Raw genomic sequence first — 18795 nt, forward strand, 5'->3', positions numbered from 1 at the left:
GCTTATTACAAAACATCCCACAGCCAGAAAGTTAAAACCACAGCTTGCAACATCTGAACTGTGAAGTAGTCCATTTGTTAAATCTGGATGTACATACTCGGAGACACTGTGACACCGCAGTAATCTTCACTACTTTTCACAAGCTACTGTACTTTGTACTGAACATCAAGTACAGTTTAAATGCAAGTATGTATGAAATGTTGGTATCCACAGGGCTTCACAAATGTTAAGATTTGTCACAGTGCCTCAGTTCAGTAATGCTAGATGGTGTTCACACTAAAATTCCAACAGTAAAAACTAATTCATGCGAGCAGAGATCTCTTAAAAGAAGTTACTTTAAATTTGAATCTCTGTATCTGCATATACAATAAACTATCAACAATGGAGAATGACAACTTAGCAGTGAGTTGTTAAAAACCAATTAGAATATTGCCATTTGATTGCAACATTCAGCGATTAGCAGGAACACCTCACAGGAATTAGTTTCAATTTTACTTCCAAACTAGTAGTAGTGACAAAGATCACACTGAACTTAGGAGAATTTTTTTAAGTTAGCACTTGCATTATCTACATGTTCAAGACAATACAATGCACAAAGTTACATACAGGCAAGACTAAGGTAAGCGCTCCATTAAAAATGCCAGTCTGTATGAAAGTTCATGCAAAGATGCCACATTACTACAGGACAGGATAGAGGACAGGCAAAAGGAAAAAACAACTAGAACTTCATGTGCACAAGTGAACATCAGCTAATCACATTTTCTCTGAAGTTCAGAATAACATACGGAAGCTGCTGATCTTCCAGGTCCCCGTTGTGCTACAATGGCCCCAGAAATTGCTTTTATCCAACTGTGCATGTCTTCTGGACTGTCCGCCTGGATCAAACGATATGCATTAAATTTAACATAATGAACTCTCAACTTTCCTGTTCTCCTCACCACCTGCATTAAAACGAGAGCCTTAACCTACTTTAGTTATTTAAAGCCACAGAGACTTCCATTTCTTAACTCAGGCATTTCTTAACATCTTACCCCGAATTTACTATTACATGTACATTATTTAAAGTAGTAGGCAAGAAGTAAGTATTTTTATACTATTTGAATACTCTAGACTCAAATATTTACTACCAGCAAGCAAAAAAATTAAAGCACCCACAGAAATTCTTACAGGAGATATGCTGACCCCTCTTAGCAGACTCTGGCCAATGACACAACTTCTATACTTTTCAGTCACTGTTGCACTTCTATGATGTATTTACTGAAGAGTTGCAGTCAAAAATAAGTCACTGTCGGGGGTCAGCTGTACATCTACTTAGAACAATAATCCAACAAAGATGCAAAAGATTAACAGTGAATACCAAGGGTGTACATACCCAGGATAAATACAGATAAAAAGCTAAAGCCATCTCCTAATTAGGTTGCAGCTTTAAGCCAGCACTTCGACCCAGCAAGAAACATCTCCAACATGTCACTTAATTAAGTTCAGCTACAGGACAGCTCATAACTCAACATCTGGCATCACTGCCTGTATTAGACTATATAGGCCTTTCTGATCCGACATGTGAAACTCAAAGATTACTTCCAGTACTACAAGCATCACATTCCTACACAGCTAGGAAAAGCATGTCTTTGATTTTTATTAGTTCCAAACATTTAGAAGGTGACATGGTAAGGGTGCAGTGAATAAGTGCATGTGGATACACGTTACCAAATCTGTACTGAAATCTGAATGTTGCTGTTAGTGGGTATTTTAATGTGGCAACTAAGTTGAATCTGAGAATTCAATTAATACACATAAAAATTCAGTACTTCAAAATGAAAGATTTATTATATTGAGTTCATCCCAATAAAAAGCACATTAGGATTTATTGTTTATTATTTTCATATGCTACCAACATCACACTTGCTGTTGCGTGGAATATTTCTTATATGCACATTTCTGAAATACAAAGACCACATTCCCTCTGAAAATCATGGCATAGTTAAATACAACTTTAAAAGCAAAACAGCAGTGCTTCTTTGCTTTGCCTATGGTAGTTTCTTGGTTTTGCCCAAAGTTTAAAAAGAGAAATTACCTGTACATAAAAGGTTCGAGAAGTTGTTACAATTTCAAAGAGATTGTCTCTCATCATTATATCACTGTAAATGAAACAAAAATATTTCAACAGCAAGTACAACTTTCCCACTTACTCTATTTGAAAAAAGACTCTAGGATGTGCAGAGAATCAGAGCATTTGTTGTCTGAAGACCTTTGCATTTCTTTATCACTCTATATTTACAAAAAAGCCTCCAATAAAGTAGGAAAAGAAAATCAGCATGTGTTACTCATTTTATTGCTAAGACACTTTAGTTTGTGGTATGTGTGCTACTACATATATTTTTAATTGGAACATTCTAAAGCATATGTTAAGTTTAAAAACTGTTCTAGTCAAATTTCTGTAAAATTTTACATTTATATTTTGTTAGGTCTTTGCAAAGTAGTAGTCCTAAACAGTAGCCTGCTAAAAAGGAAATTGAATATCCATCATAACTACTAAAAAAGCAATTATTTCCTTAGTAGATTGCCATTTGGTGGGAGGGAAGCAGCAGGAGGAAGAGTATTCTCATCTTCATTCAGACATGTAACATAAGGTAATGTTCTCTAAAGGTTTAGAGATTGTATGAGCAGAATACAGACTCCTAAAATCGCTGCCAGCACCCATGCATCTCTAACTCATGATTACATGATATTCCTGAACCACCCTTGTCCAATGCATTTACATTCTACTGAATGTTACAAGTTTGAAACACACCAATACAGAACCCTCAAAACTAGTTTTACACACAAAGCTACCTGCTGTCCTTTAAAGAAAGGATATCACATCACATACATAAACCAGAGTTATTAGAAAGTTCTCCACTGTTTCCAGCAAGCAGTCCAGCCATGACAAAGCAGTGTACTACAGCCCATGTAACAGCATCAGTGCTTCTCTCCTCACCTTTGTTTGCATTCCTGAACTTTGTGGACCTCCTTAAGTGGTATAACCCTGAGAGGTTCCTTTTCCTGAAAACAAGGCAAAAATATTTCAGTAGAATCTATCTAAACTAGATTACAGTCAGAAAGTCAGGGGTCAGGACAGTTGACAGCAGCAGATGTACATAAATGAGACTTTCAAGGCAGTTGCTTATGCAAAAGGTGGCGTCAACCAGAATTTAATTTGCTTTTGTAAGTAATTAAACCAACCATGAAATTTGCAATGAAAAGGACGCCAAATCAAGAAGGAAAACACCCCAAAACATTCACTCATCTTACCATAATGGAGATAACCACCCCTTGTCCCCTTCTTCTAACCTGATCAGAAAACTGAATCTGGCCTCAAGCAGCTTATTTCAGTAAAATTATGACTATATTCATTTGCTATGAAATGCTGTAGGATGCCTTGTTAATCGTATTGCATGAAATGATTTAAAATAAAATTGTACCCTATACTCACTACAACCAAAAATAATCCAAAGAAATCAGTCATACCACAACCTGTAAAAAAGTATTCCTAGAGCACACAAAAATTCTGTTACTGTAACAAAATAAGCGTCAATTCTGTAAAAATTTTACACAACAGGAAAAAGCGAGAACATTCATACAGAAATACTTTCACTTTTGCCAAAAACGTAGTATCATAGATACTATTGTTTTCCTGTGGTTGTTGCAGTAAAACACAAACATACAAGTTATTTTACTTCCTAATGTGTTTTCTTTAAGCAATGTTACAATGGACTTCAGTTAGCTTCAGCTTATAGACAAAACAAAAACTGTCAGCTGTGGAATGACTACTTTGCCTACACTCTCTATTACACATATACTTAAGTGTTATGTTGTTATAACAAACAGTACATGCCACCCAAATATAACCATCCTCAGATGTCAGATTTTATCAGATCACTTGTCTCTATATGAGATCAAACATAGGGAGTTTAAAACTCAGTGTTTTCAGTTATTTTGCCCCTCCTGTAACACCTGCTGCAGGGAAGATCTCAGCTCAGAAACTGTAATTTTCCTAATTTGATATTGCCTCGGTTTCACTATGCTTCACCTGAAGGCTGACACGGGCTCTTCCTCAAACTGAAAAGGAGATCACTGTGGGGGGAAGACACACAGTACCAAATCACCACAACAAAAAAATCTCCAGGATCTACATTTTTTCAATTAAAACAACCCCCGAACATTTTTTTTTTTTACATTTTTGAGAACAGAGAACTTAGATCTACTCCTACAGATGCAAAACAATTCCACCTCAATATCCAGTAACTCATCTGAAGTACTGGTGAGCAGGCTGGCTGACAAGGCAAACTAGCTTCAAGCAAAAGCCATAGCTGACTGAAGATTGCAGCTATTGGGAACTGAAGTCCAATTGAAAGAAGTGCTCCAGAAGCAGAAGCCTGATGCTACACGACCTCCATCCCACAGCCTTCTTAACCACAAAGGCATGAAAAACAATCGCTACTGAACTTTTCCTGTCTTTGTATTACTCTCATTAGGAACAGATTATTAGGGAAACTGAGATCACACACGCTGCTGAAAGAAATTCAGCACCTGAGATCCTCAGAAGAGAGCACTGCCCTTTCTGTGTTTGTAGGACATATGGTTAAGTCATTGCAGGTGTTTTCTTCTTGGTGGGCTGCGCTCCATGAAAGTTTCACTCTTTCCAGTATAGATTAAGTGTCCCTCCAACATGTTTCAGACAAGGCAGGTCCTTATTGTTTAAAAAACTGTATGAAACATTCTTATCTTGATTAGGTCTCCTAACAATAGAATTCTTTGATTAACCACTGTAGTCCAAGGAAAAGACACTAAATTCTCTGTCTATTCAGTGCTTCCTGATGTCTATTCATACCTCCCTGAAGGATGACTCTCATAGCGGAACCCCCCCCCCCCCTAATTTCAGTAAAAATTGTGAAGCAGGATCTACTTCCCCATTGTCTGGCTGCTGGTCAAACCAGTACCTTCCTCACACTGCAGCCAGGGGATATTAGCCTAAAGAACAGAGGACACTATTCTAGGCTCAAAGTAGTTGGAAAGGAGCATGATGAAACTCTAGAAGTCTATGCATTTCTACCATCTTCCTAGTATACTCTCACACAGTACAATTCTTCACTGAGTTAGAATTTACTTGTGAGCAATCTGCACTCAAGACTTTAAAATAAAAATAGAGGGTTTATTATAGACAATGAGTCAGATTTGTGTTATGCTGACAGTTTAACAAAGATAATTATGCAAGATCAAACTCCTGCTGATGCTGTATACTCCCTCATTAAAAGTAAAGTAGAAGTTCTCTTCAGAAACACCCTGAAATTCAGGTTCCTGACATTTCACTTCTTACAGTTGGCCTGTAAACTCAATTTTCCATGATTTATAGAGCTCTACACACAGGCTTCATTCCTTAGGTAGAGATTTTCTCATGTTTAGTAAGTGTGGGACTGCCTTTCAGGAAAAACAGACTGTCTCCTGCACCAGCCACTTCATTTTTAAATGAAGCCTGAAGGCGCTCAACATTTGGTCAAAATGTTGAAAAGTGATGAGTGAGGAAGAAACATCATGAAACCGAAATTCTGTAAGCATTGCTTCTGAACAGCAGAGCTCTTTGCCTCTCTTGGCTGCCCTGTTGAAAGAAGTACCCATCATTTGTGTGATAAAATGCTCTGTAATTCTTAAAGTTAGAATTGCAAGGTTACAGCTTTGTCTCTCCACATAATGTTCAGCTATTTCAAGACAACTGATCATTTGCAAGTACAAAGTGGGATACTAATACAAAAATCAGAGTGATTGCAGAATATAGCCTATTGCTGTTCTTCAGTGCCCTACAGACAGGCTCCCGAACAGAAGACTGAAGTCCGAGTTAACAGCCACCCTGCTCATCTTTTTGTTCTTCTTAATCATGAAAAGTTATTACAGTACAGAGTTGAGAGCTGCAGGAGCAGCACAGCACATTTTTCAAATACAGGCATATTTCTCCAGATTTTCTTGCAATTAGCACTAGAAAATAACACACAATGGGAACTTACCAGTTCAGACTTGAAATAGCCTATTGTGTTTTCATCTAACTGAAAGTATCTTCTCTTCCAGTTCTTCATCTGTTGAAGGAAAAGACATCAGTATTTATATATTTTATATAAAAAAACCACACACTTGTTACATGTACTCATAAATATATGAATAATATAACATGTAAGTCTAGTTTCTAATATGTGATATTGTATAATTCATTTGTTTATAACTATATATTTAGAAATTTTATTACATACATTTATATATAGGTCTGTTGTGTATATATATAGCGCCTCCAAAATAATTCTACAAGACACTGCCCAATTATGGTTTTGAAAACTGCAAAACCTAAAAATTCTGGAAGCTACTATTTTGTATTATAAGATTTTTTTTTCTCAACAATTTCTACTGAAACTGCAACAACTTATCAGCACACCGCAAGAAATGGTAAAAGACACAACATTAAAGGTTTCTAGCTTATTTTTAACAAAAAAAAAGAATGTTACAAAAAACCTTTGTAATCCAAGATAAAATGAGTCTGAGAACCCACAAAGTGCATCTTGCTTAATCTGAAAGATCTGTTCCTTTTTTAGCAAGGCGTCATGTGAATAGTTGCACTTGTGTTAGTCTGACAATTGTACAATTCTTCCTCTGAACTGAAAAATTAACTTTTTATACATTTCAGTGATTTTAAAAGCATGCATGAACTTCTGTCTTAATTTAGATGCTTCTAGCAAGCAAAATGAGCATCTCTACGTAATCGTGGAACAGAATTCCTAGCTGCGTGCACTAACCATAACGTGAAAGTCTCTGTGCACACACTTTTCTTCTCCAAAACACCTCCAACACTGTAACACTGAAGAAAGTAATGAAAAGTAGTAGTAATACAGACATTTTACATGCTAGTGGCAGACAAGTTTTATCTTTAGCCAGCCTTAATATTGTCAGCAGTGGTAAATTTACTGGTAATTATGTCTTTTTTTTTTTAATCATCTACTTGATAAGTAGAACTACCACCTTAGGACCTTTGTTATCGATTACGAAACACACTGATCTCAAATACTTACCACTGCTCCTTGTTTTACACAGTAGCCAGCTTTGATAATAGCATTATCTGGGGGATGCTTAGCAGTAAAATAAGGAAGGTGACTTTGTGACCGTTTCAAGTAATTCCTGTCACCCCCTTCACTGCACTCACTGATTTCTTCTTTCTAGAAAAAAGTAGGAAAGTTCAGAATAATCTCAGTGTTTTTTAAAGGTCAAGGAGTAACTATACTAGTTATAATAGGAAACAATTGTATCATCCCATGCTCACAAATTCATTTCCAATTTGTTTGAAAAGAGAAAATACTTCAACTGATTTCTAGAGAAAAAGAATGAGACTCTCCCAGGGCTCTGGTTGAGTACTTGCAAGCTCTGTCGATAAACTGAGCTACGAAAGTGCCGAGTATTCTCAAACAGTATTGACAGACAATTAAGAAAGCTGCAGACCTAAACCCAAGGTACGTGCACGCATTCAGTGCCAACTCGTGACTTTAAAGGCCAAAACACTAGAGGTGGCTACTGCAAAGAAAAGGCTATTTCTAGGATGGTAAGATACATTAGAATTCACCAACTTTTTAAATGCAGTTCAGCTGTATACATACATTTACAGGATATTAACCCAATCTGTAACTCTTTTCAGCTCAAGGAACTGCCAGAAACAGATACAGGTGTATATCTTTAACATTACATAGGTACTTCTTCCACAAGCTTGTTCAGTCTTTCAAATTCAGGAGAGTTTCTTGCATCTGTACCATCTTTTGGCAAGAAGTACCTTATGTTTTATTACTCACTGAAAGAGCTCCTCCTTCCCCTTTGTTTCACCCTAGTTACACCATTAGCTTTGTTTAAAAGCCCACAGGTCTCATACTGGAAAAGACAGTTTGCACCATCCGCTCCTGCCAATCGTGATTCTGCAGAGCCCTTACATCCCCCTTTAGTTACTACGTTTGTACGTGGAAGAGCGTTCCTTTGTTCCCCACATGGAGATCATTCCACATAGACCAATCATCCCTGAAACCTTTCTCTGAACTTTTCTGGTCCTAGTTTTTAAGATGAGAACAAAACTGGACACAGGTCTGACAGGATTTATACAGCAACAAAGATGTTTTCTGTTTTGCTCCTTATTCTTTTTCTAGTAACCCGTAATATTTGTGGGTTTTTTCCTTTACTGTTACTGAACAGTAAGATGATGTTTTCATAGTATGACTGTAACTCTTACTCCTCACTCAAAAGGAAGTGGCTATTTCACAATCTAGTGTTTTCTATAAAAACCAGGATTGTTTTTCCCAGAATCCCTTACACCACACACCGAATTTCACTCGGTATTTTATTTGTCCACACACACCATTTCATAAGTCCCTTCTGCAATAATTTAATCTGCTATCACCCCCACTACCTCTAGTAACACAGTGTAAATATAAACAGCTGTTTTTCAGGCAGTTGAAGAACCACAAACTTTGCTTTGTTAACACCAATTTCACACACACACAATGTTTTCAGCATACTAACCAGCATCTGTGAGCAAACAATCGATACTCAAGTAATTCTTTAGTCTACTATAATTCTCTATAATCTTGTATAAAGGGAATAAAATCCTCAAAAAAAACCCCGAGTCAGTATTAATAAAAGGTACATATCAAAGTAAAGTCCTCTGAGCAAGGCATGAGGCTGACAGCTATATTATGATACATGTTTTCTCATCTGTCAAACAACAAAGCTTCCTCTATCAAATAGCAGCCCGCTTGTTCTAAGGGTATTACCTGGGTAGGTGTAATGATAGGAACACCACCAACTATTTCTGTCCTGTAAGAGACTTGTTTCTTTCCACCTGGGCTTTCAGCTTGACGATTTGCATTGTCCATTTGACAGAGAGGATCAGACTGCTTTGGTACCTGAAAGTGGAATATGATAAATAATGTACGTTTTATGAAGACCTCAAAAAAGCCCTAATCATCACTCAGGAATTTCTGTCCTCAGCAGGATTTAACCAATGTTCTCTAATTGTAAAAGGCTAGACATAGCTTACACGCACATTTGCTGCAACGGCTATGCTTCAGTTCTCAAAAGAATACTGGTGCCGATGAAGACATTTCACCAGGCGTCTTGAAATCTAAAAGTCAATTCCCAGCTTTGCCATAAGCACTATACTTTGTCTTCAAGAAACACTGCTAGTGTGTAGAACTGGTTCTTTACTTTTCACTTGATTCAGTTTTAGTAGTAAGCGCTTTAGACTGGAGACATCCCAGCACCTGTAGAGCTAGCACAGGCAGAGCATAAACACAGGGCTACAGTGAGACTTCTGTCAAATAGGATGCCTTACCAGAAATTTGCACTTACACTCCAATATTTGAGAAGACTCCCTACTGCCTCCATTAATCCTACATACATTGCTAAATTCTGTCCAAAATGACCCTAACTACCTATTTCTAACCATCATTAACTGTTAGATAATTCTCTCAAATGTGCAACTGAAGCAATCAAAACATCACAGGAATTTAATTTCCTCAATAAATGTTTACTCAAATTTCTGAGTTTGTGCAAGTAGTAAACAAAAAAAGCAGCACTAACTGGCTACCTAAAACATTGTCATTTATAATCTCCTTTTACCTCCAATATTAATACAGTAAATTTGAAGTGACTTCAACAAGAAGAGATCACGGGTCTCACACCAAAAATATCCTAATCAGCAACCTATTGGATATTTACATAGGACATTCAAATTACTTCAGAAAGAAGGGGCATGCAAATTTGTCTTCACACACTGAATTACCACCCGAGACTATGGCACATTCAAAACTTGAAATTGAACTCATCCATAAAGTAGTTTTGTTTTTGTCTAGTTTGCTGTGATCCTAGTTCCTATGCCCAGGACTGCTTACTTAAAAAAAAAAAAACAACACACAACCACCCACACCAGCTTGCAAAGTAGTGCAAACAGTCCCGAGAGCACAAATTCCTCCTGGGCCAGCGAAGGTGGCACTCAGCAGCTTGCTCAGCTGCAGTGTCAGGCTCATTCTCCCACTTCCATCCTCCCCTCAGCCTTGCGCAAGGCCCAGCTTTGCTAGCACAGGTGAAAGGTGACCCCCGTCACAGACAGGCCTGGCACTGAAGGGTAAGACATTCGCCTAGTGCATGCGGATCATGGGCCTCAGACTTTCAAGAGAAGGGGCCTGTCGCTACAAGCTTTATGGGTTAAGTGCTTGAGCCAACAACTCCTACTTAAAATGTTACAGACCAAACCTACAACCACCACCTGATACAAATGTACAAACAGTACTCAAACAGGTACACAATGTGCTGGTCTGCAAAGATTCGGAGTTATTTTGAAATTATCAGCACTCAGTACTAAAAAAAATGCAATGAATCTTGGACCATTACAGTGAGTAATGCTTATATGAAAATTAATAACCGAATTATCTTCATTGATTAAATAATTAGCCATACTAAATAACCTCTGAACAGATTAACAGTTCAAAGCCTTGTTCCTTCAAAGACAAAAAAAATACTAATGACTTCACCAGCCATTTAGAATGCAAGTTAAACATGTGACTAACAGCTTCCAGACTAGATTCTAATTTGATGCAATTAAATTTTTTATTCATTCTATTTCTTGACCTGGAAACAATTCAAGCTGGCTGTGGTGCATCCTCCTTGTGAAAAACCCAAGTAAGAAGGCTTTGCATTTCTGGAATTTTTTTATTTATTAGTAGTTGTAATGGTTTTATAACTCCAAAGAAAAGGCTACATTAAAACAATGCAAACAACTCATGAAAGCATCCTTAGATAACCTAAAACCGAGAAAGTTATCGACGATAAATATGAATGTGCACACCCATGCTCAGAACCCCAAAGGGTAATGCCTCTCAAAACAGTTGATATCATCGCTTCCCCAAAACTGGAGAGAAAACAAACCCTTAACTTCTGCCTCCTGAAAAGACGGAGGTAATACGTGGGGTTTTCCAGTATGTGATAAAAAGCTGTCCTGGTACAAACCACAGAAGTAATTTAACACTCATCAGAAGAATGCATTAATGGCTTTTTCAATGGATGTCACCTAAAATCAGGAGAGCACCTTTGGAACATGGCATGTTGTCTTTGCTCATTATTTTAGCAATACTTTACAAAATACAAACTTTTGACACCAGCCAAATGTATGTGTATCTCTTCATTGCTTGCAAGTGTCTTCTGGATATCTCAATTAATATTAAATGTGTATGGTTAATTTTAAATTACTAGAAACAATCATATGCTTTAATGAAAGCATCACATTTTTGGCCAATTTCCAAAGCAAAAAGTAAAATAAACTCAAGTTTAGGGCAAGCTCTGTAGGGTTTCTCCAAGTCTTGGAAAGCCAAACCAAGACTAGTTTGTAGAGATACCAGGACTACTCTAGTACAAAAACTGGAGGCAAAGTTTAAGCATCTTGAGACAGTCACCATTTGAAAGCATTGCTAAATATCAACTAAACCACTTACTGTGATTTTGGTAGCTTTGTTCAGAACATTTACCCATTCAACTAGGTCCTGCTGATCATTGGCTTGTAGAAAGTATTTTCTCATCCCTGCATTCATAACTGTTAAAAAACATTATGAAAAGTTAACAACACTGAAATTTAAGAGCAAACTTAACACCATCATAGAAAGATTTGATTTCAGATGGAAAATCCAGTTTAATTATTTAAGCTGTCTGCTACATTTCTTTTTAGAAAATCATCTTAAGACACATACACACACTTGACAGGCTTATTTAATTCTTTAAAAAAGCTTATTTTTAAGCTTTCCACTTAAAACAGCACCTTACAGAAATTGTTAAATGAATTTTATGACATAAAAATAAAGCCTTGAATTTTATCAGAATTTTCTACAGTTCAATTTCCCCTTTTCTCAATTTCCCCAAGCAACAGAGTTTTATACCTGGGGATTTCTACAATTTCTCCTTTTAATCTTCTGAGCAGTATCTGCCATCCTTTGCAACCAATTCATTAACATGATTATGATCAATGATTTTTTAGCAAAACAGATTTGTGGAAAAATCAGTATTAATAAGTATAGAATGCTCAGGAACAAAGAACTTGTAAAATAAAGTTTTATGGTCTGGCTATTTTATTCAGTGACTTGGCAGAGAAAGCATATTTTCAGTAAGTTCATATATCTACCCCACAACACCTAGCATACCTTTATCCAAAAAGGACAAAAATATTATTTCTATGTAACAGTCAAAATAATCACAGCTAGTTTTCTCAAATTCTAAGAATTTATCTTGAAATTAGTTTTAAGGTGAACAGTGACTAAACCCTTCCTAGAAGTTCGAAGCACTGCTGCTAAAGTCCGAACAGATTTTGCTGCTCTGCCTCTAACATTACAGTTCTTCAGGTCCTCGCTAACAGCAAACACATACTAAAAACAGATAACTTTGTACTCTTCCATCTTTCACCCCAAAGTGAATGGTTTGAAGCAAACACTATTAGAAGCAAATATAAATTCAAAATACAGAACTGTATAATAGGGTGACTGAAACAACAACTCCTGGTATTTAAAAAACAAAAATGTAAATGTTTCTTCTAAGAAGTAGCAAAACCATTTTAAATAAATCAGAAATACTAAAAGCTTTCAGCCAGCATCTTTGATCTTTTTATCTATCTATCTTTTTATCATCTAAGGCTTTTTAGAGTGGCCCAATGTCAAGAGCAACTTTACAACTGGTAAAGACAAACACCTCTACACATGCATGTGCAGAAGAATCTGTAGATGGCACCGAACTGACACACTAGGCACTAGTCTAGAATCCTTGAGGCCTTACACACAGGGGTGATTTACCAAGTGTTTCACAAGCTCCAACACAGAAACTGCACAAATTTGCTGGAGCTGCCTTCTCCAGGCCTGTACAACACTGCACATGGCAAAGGACACCTTAACTAACTGTCAGAAAACCTGCAGGCATTTTCGGTACCTTCATCTGAGCTAAAACTCTTACAAGAATGCAGCCATAAATAATGTTTATTCATAAACAGAGCAGAGGCTGATTTCTGTGTCTAACACATTTTGTGTATGCCAATTATTTGCAAAAAATATATCTGGAATTATGGTAAGTTCTGGACAAATTACTTACAAGAAAAATATAAAAAGAGACTGACCATAAGGGGCTTTTATGATTACCTAAAGCTTTATTCAAGTTTAAGTATCAATAACCCTAGAAGGTATCCCAAGCAAATTCTTTCTCTTTGGTACAGCAATAGAGGCTGAAATTTAACATCAGAGCATTGGCTGACCGTATTTTTAGATCAACCAGATCAACTCTTATCAGTAATGCAGATTAAAATAGTTAAATTACTTGTCTTCATAGCTGACAGGCATGCCATGTTTCTGAAAACACCCATCATTTTTCATTAACTTACTAATGCCTCAAATTCCACGTCTGAAAAACTGCTCACTTACTCCTCATTAAGCTGCAATATGAAAAGTCACAAAATATCCTTATGAAGAAACCAGCATACTAAAAAAAGTAATACAAGCTTTTTTGAAAAAACACACTACCAGCTGTATCTAGTAACAGAATTGCAGATCATCTCTGTTACCAATTTCTGAAGAATATACTTTATGCACATGCTGCACACAAGAACTTACCAAAACAGAATTCTGCCTTTGGCCTTAGCTTAGTTGCATCGCTAACCTAGTAGGGAAATTAAGACTGTAAATATCACTGTGCATACAAAATATATATCAGCTATCACTTTTTTCTTTCATGTAGCTAAATCCAAAGATTAGTAGCATAGTAAGCCTGTTTGTTCCATCTGTATATTTTTATACCTAAAAATACTATATAAAAACCAATTCAGGATGTGCAACCTATGGTTGCTTAAGCCATATGTTCCCGTTCCTTAAGTTTAAGGATTTTTTACCAGACAGATGTTGAAAACTGAAAGCATAACTATTCTACTTGCATTTTGAAGTTCTACATCTCAACTGAACTAAAAATTCAAGCACATTTTGTAATGACAAGGACATCGGTTGTATTTTGTTCACTAACATAAAAAGAGTAATAGCCACTTCAGCAGTCTCTAAAATGTTGCAGTGTTGGGGCAGGAAAGTAGTAGTTGTTCTGTTGCGAGAGGTGCTGACATTTTTACATTATAGAGCACTTCTATCAAGGGCAGGGTAGAAGGCAGGCAACATCTCACATCAAAACCCTTTTTTTGGCCAGAAAAACCCCACAGGTACTGCACAACTAGAACTATGGAAAGTTAGGCAGAACATCTGCACAGGACGCCCACATGAGCTGCCTTCAAAGGTGCACACAGGTGCAAAGGCACAGGGGACCACCCCTGTTCCCATTAAAAGTCAGATGCAAGATTTCAGATTTCTTAAGGTGACAACTGTGAGGTTTGGAGCAAAGTAAGCACAGGAGGAGGAAACCAGGAAGGACATAAGCAGGTCTCCATAGGCATTTTCATACTCATGATATAACTGGCATCAATGGTGTATTTTACAAGAATACAAAAATACCAAAAAAGGTGGGAAGATGCAGTATGACAAGAAAAGCAAAGGAAGGATGAGAAATGAGCAGAAAGACAGGGAGGTCAATTATTTTTCTCCATTTCTTTGTTAATGTGTTATATGCTACAAATTTAACCATGAAGACTTTCTTACTTCAGTTTTCTGTCAGACATATTTGGAAGTGAGTGTATAGAGTATAACAAACAGGGCGTTTTGTAGAAATTTTTCTATTCTATCTATTTAAAACCATAATTACTTGCAAACTAGCACACCCAGAGACTTATCTTCCACTTTATAAATGATGTGTCTCTTCCTCAAGACTATTTGGAATTCAAAGACTTACAAAGAACTGAAAGATACAGTTCAGAAATATTAATTCTATGCAGCACGAAGACCTGCCATTTGAAATCACAAAACAAACCTAGACAACACGATAATTAGTCTGTTCTTATTTTAACCTGATACTATAGAAGCATTTGTTATCACTTCTCTAAAACTCACAAGCAGCACATTCCCATGCCCTACATAGTGGGCATTTAACATTGTCTAAAGTTGAGGCCCTCAGAAAAGGCCCTTGGCAGTTACCACCGAAAAATTAACAACAAGTGTCTTACATTATTATCTTACCTTTGAAATATAGGTAAGTTTAATGACTCCAACAGGTGGAGATCCAGAAGGAAGATTCTGAAACAAATCGTATGTTATAAAGTGAAACTAGTTTATTCTTATATCACAGTGTTTATGCATAAAAAGCAAATAATTCCACAAACAACAAGAAAATTCTACTTGTTTTTATAGACAATACACAATGTATGTTTGAAACCGGATCTAAACTACTTGTTTATTATACACACATCTGTTAATCAACTAAAAACAGAAAGACTGCTAGAAACAATACAAATAGTGATTGTTTCAGAGGTTTATACTAGAGGAAAAAGGATTTTTGCAGGTCTGCATCCAGGAAATACGGAAAGAATACTTTTTCCTTAACAGATGTTGGTGTTTTATGTATTTTGACCAGGGCAGACTGAAGGAACAAGAAGTGACATTCATGTATTACGTCAGATACTTCAAAGGCCATGTCACGTATTTCCAAAATGGATGGAAAAATCATAGTCTTTTCATATTAAAGTTACTGCAGGGAAAGGCCATGACACTTAATTTACAATCTCTATTACAAAGATCCCTAAAATATATTTACAATCCAAAAAGGAGCTGTCCATTGTTTTTATCTCTTGCTTAACATACTAGTCTTAACATTTATATTACTGTCCACAATTAATTAGCAGCCTAGAAATACAAGTTAAAGAACTGAGCCTCATAAAACACTGTTAACTTTTATTAACTGTTTCTAATGAAACAGTCTTCCTAATTTTATGCCTTTGAATAGAGCATCGTTTTCCATATGCTTTTTTCCATTACAATTTTTACTTTCAGAATGACCCCTTATGTTACAGTATCATTCTTCCCACTACAGGCCTCCCTGGAGACCATACTGCATCTGCTTGCTGATCCTTTCCGCAGCTAAAGTGCTCTCCATTACACCATAGTGCCTTATGAACTTCTACATCACAAAGAAAAGCCTAATGCTACCCACAAGATCAGACAGGCAAAGAATTGCTTTATATTGCATTCATATTTCAAAGGTAAGAAGTAGGTTAGCTTTACTAGAGACTGGTAACACTGAAATTAAAGTCTGCCCATCCTGCCCAAATAAATAAATTTTACTTTATCAGCACAATTTTGATCCCAGCATACATCAGTTTTATAATCTTTATATTAGGATAATAATGTGTTGTTAATGATGGACTTAAACTATTTCTTTGAACAGATGAACTGATGTTCACAAATACAAATAGAGCACTTTATCAGCAACAAAGGGCCCAGTGAAGTTTTGTACATACTGTAGACTCATCCTATAGGAAGTTTCATCACTTCAAGATTAAGAACGGTCTCCACATAGTGGCTTTACAAAAACCCTGTTGTTCTTCAAAACTAAAGCAGCAGACCACGAAAATCAAGAACTCTCAACTTGCCTCTTGCAAGGCATGCTTTCATTTGTGCATGAATGCTAACATCAGAAAAAAAATAAGGAAGTCTAAACTAAAGACTCTAAGAGATATGCACTCCAAATGTCATTAGTCTTGAAATACTGTAGAAATTGCAATTATTCAGAAGTTTTAAGTTTTGCCCACATGCCCTGGTTATATCACAGGAGAAACTGAAAAACAGAATTGCTTTGTATCACTCATCGAGATCAAACGTTTGAAGTCTCTCTTACTTCCAGAAATGGTCTTTTTTCTCCTCTTCAAAAACTGCTAAATGCTTCAGTCACAAGTCACTTTCATCAAGCTGCACATAGTTCGATTTTTTTCGTTGGTTCCTTTGAACACTAGACTTGTACGGCATTTTAACTCTGGGCTCCCCAGCAGAGCAGTACATGAAAATTCTTCTGGCAGACAATTGTCAGCTGACCTAGATCCTATGCTTTCACTGTCTTTGTACCCAAACCGTAAGCAGTTATCTGTTCTCCCCTTTGCTAGAAAACACACTGATGTGTGTACAATGTGAAAGCAGCTTTTATACAAAGCACACTCTCTTTATTCCTATACCACTCATGCTGTATTGAAATGGCAAGCATCGTTAGAAATTGCTTTTCAGTGACTGATTCTGTTGAGGCAAAATAATATGAAACAGCTAACTGACCCACGCAATGCCACAATAACGAAATCCTTCCATGTAAGGTTAAAGGTGAATTAGAAGACCTGTGTAGTGAAACTAGCATTTGATTTGGCTCACCTGGTTATATTATATAGCACTACCTAGTACCTGCAAGAACTTGTAATGCACACTCACAACACTTAATAGAAAATATAGCGCATCATGATTCAAGAACTAATGACCGATTTATAAGTGGGATCAAATTCAGATTCCCATCTGATCCCTAAACTTCCTCTCAATACTTAAGATTCTATATATTGGCAATTCACTGACGTTCAGGTTGCTTTTAATGTTTTACTATTAAGTGCAATGGATAATGTTTTAAATAGAATACGAACTCTATTTTTTCCTTTAGAAGACTGCTCATATCAGCAAAGAAGAAACACTGATTTACAATTATCTCACTTATGTAAGTAATTTTTTCCCCTAGCTTCCAGGTCCATAAACTAATACTAAATCCCATTTTTCTTAAGTAAATTTGTTCAAAAAACATCTGAAAGTGGAAATTGACAGGAGCCAGGGAACTATTGCCAAGAACATCTCACCTGTGGGTTATCCATGTACCACACCAGACTGTCTTCTCGTGTGTCCAGAATGAAGTACCGCCGCAGAAACTTGCCACTATTCTCATTTTCTTCAATATCTAGGAAACCACAAATGCGATTCTGACGATCCACATAAGGCATTTCTGACCCTGAACATCACACTGCAGAACAAGAAGCATAGAAGTTAAGCAAAGTTCCTTGTTACTAATTTTAAGACTGCTCCGTGCCTACCCACAACATTTTGAGCAGTTTCAACCAGTAGCTTAAATAAGTTTCTACAGAAGACTGAGGCATAGCTGTTTCCCCCCACTACCACCACTGAACTTTTAGCTAGGTCTTTCTTACTACTTTGAAGCATATACTTGGGATACCTGATACCCTAAGTGCAAAGATACAAGTGGTAAATAGATGAGCACCAAGGATAGCTTGTACAAGATCACTAAAGAATAATCAAAGAATCTCCCTCGCAACTTGCGCAAAGTTAAAATAATGCTAGGTTTATACTTCCTCCTTTGACATTGCCTTTCATGGTCAAAAAAGGATCTTTGTCAGCAACTCTACTGTCCAACGTGATTTTTCACATTTTGCTTAAGCAAATTCAACAAAAAGGCTTTCAGAAACATTGTTCACATTTTTCTTTTCTCCTACAAAAAAGCACTTCATGTCCAACAATATCTAAGAGCAGACACCTTTTCATCTTTATACATTAAATAGCCAAATTGAAGTTGTATGCGCAGCAGAGATGTGAACAAACTTGCTAGTCCAAAACCGAAATCCTAAATATCCATGCGGTACTAAGTTTGAGGCTGGCAGGCTTTTTTAAATCTTGGGTTGAGGGATTTTTTTTTTTTTTTGCCTTTTTTTGTTTTGCTTTAATAAATGAAGAACTGTACTGCTGACCACCTATACCCACTTTGCCTGCTTCACCTTTTATGGTTCTGTCTTAGTGCAGGCTATTGCATCATTTATTT

The 18795-nt window shown here is 36.6% G+C and overlaps 1 protein-coding gene across 11 annotated transcripts in view; it reads right to left on the reverse strand.

The window, feature by feature from the left end:
• PLEKHA1 (pleckstrin homology domain containing A1) overlaps positions 1–18795 on the reverse strand; it is a 38580-nt gene that overhangs the window by 5042 nt on the left and 14743 nt on the right. For 6 of the 11 annotated variants that reach the window (XM_037399778.1, XM_037399782.1, XM_037399784.1 and 3 more), the window contains exons 2-11: positions 17825–17985; positions 15186–15242; positions 13689–13734; positions 11541–11638; positions 8826–8957; positions 7089–7232; positions 6039–6107; positions 2978–3042; positions 2075–2138; positions 786–875 (exon numbers count right to left, since the gene is read on the reverse strand). In XM_037399778.1, coding sequence (XP_037255675.1) covers positions 786–875; positions 2075–2138; positions 2978–3042; positions 6039–6107; positions 7089–7232; positions 8826–8957; positions 11541–11638; positions 13689–13734; positions 15186–15242; positions 17825–17965 — 906 coding nt within the window. In that variant the 5' untranslated portion in view covers positions 17966–17985. Of the gene's footprint in view, positions 1–757; positions 876–1167; positions 1308–2074; positions 2139–2977; positions 3043–6038; positions 6108–7088; positions 7233–8825; positions 8958–11540; positions 11639–13688; positions 13735–15185; positions 15243–17824; positions 17986–18795 lie in introns of those variants that run through there. The other 5 variants (XM_037399780.1, XM_037399786.1, XM_037399787.1 and 2 more) reach the window with 3 other exon arrangements.

The sequence above is a fragment of the Falco rusticolus genome, chromosome 9 (assembly GCF_015220075.1).
Source record: "Falco rusticolus isolate bFalRus1 chromosome 9, bFalRus1.pri, whole genome shotgun sequence".
NCBI lineage: Eukaryota > Metazoa > Chordata > Aves > Falconiformes > Falconidae > Falco > Falco rusticolus.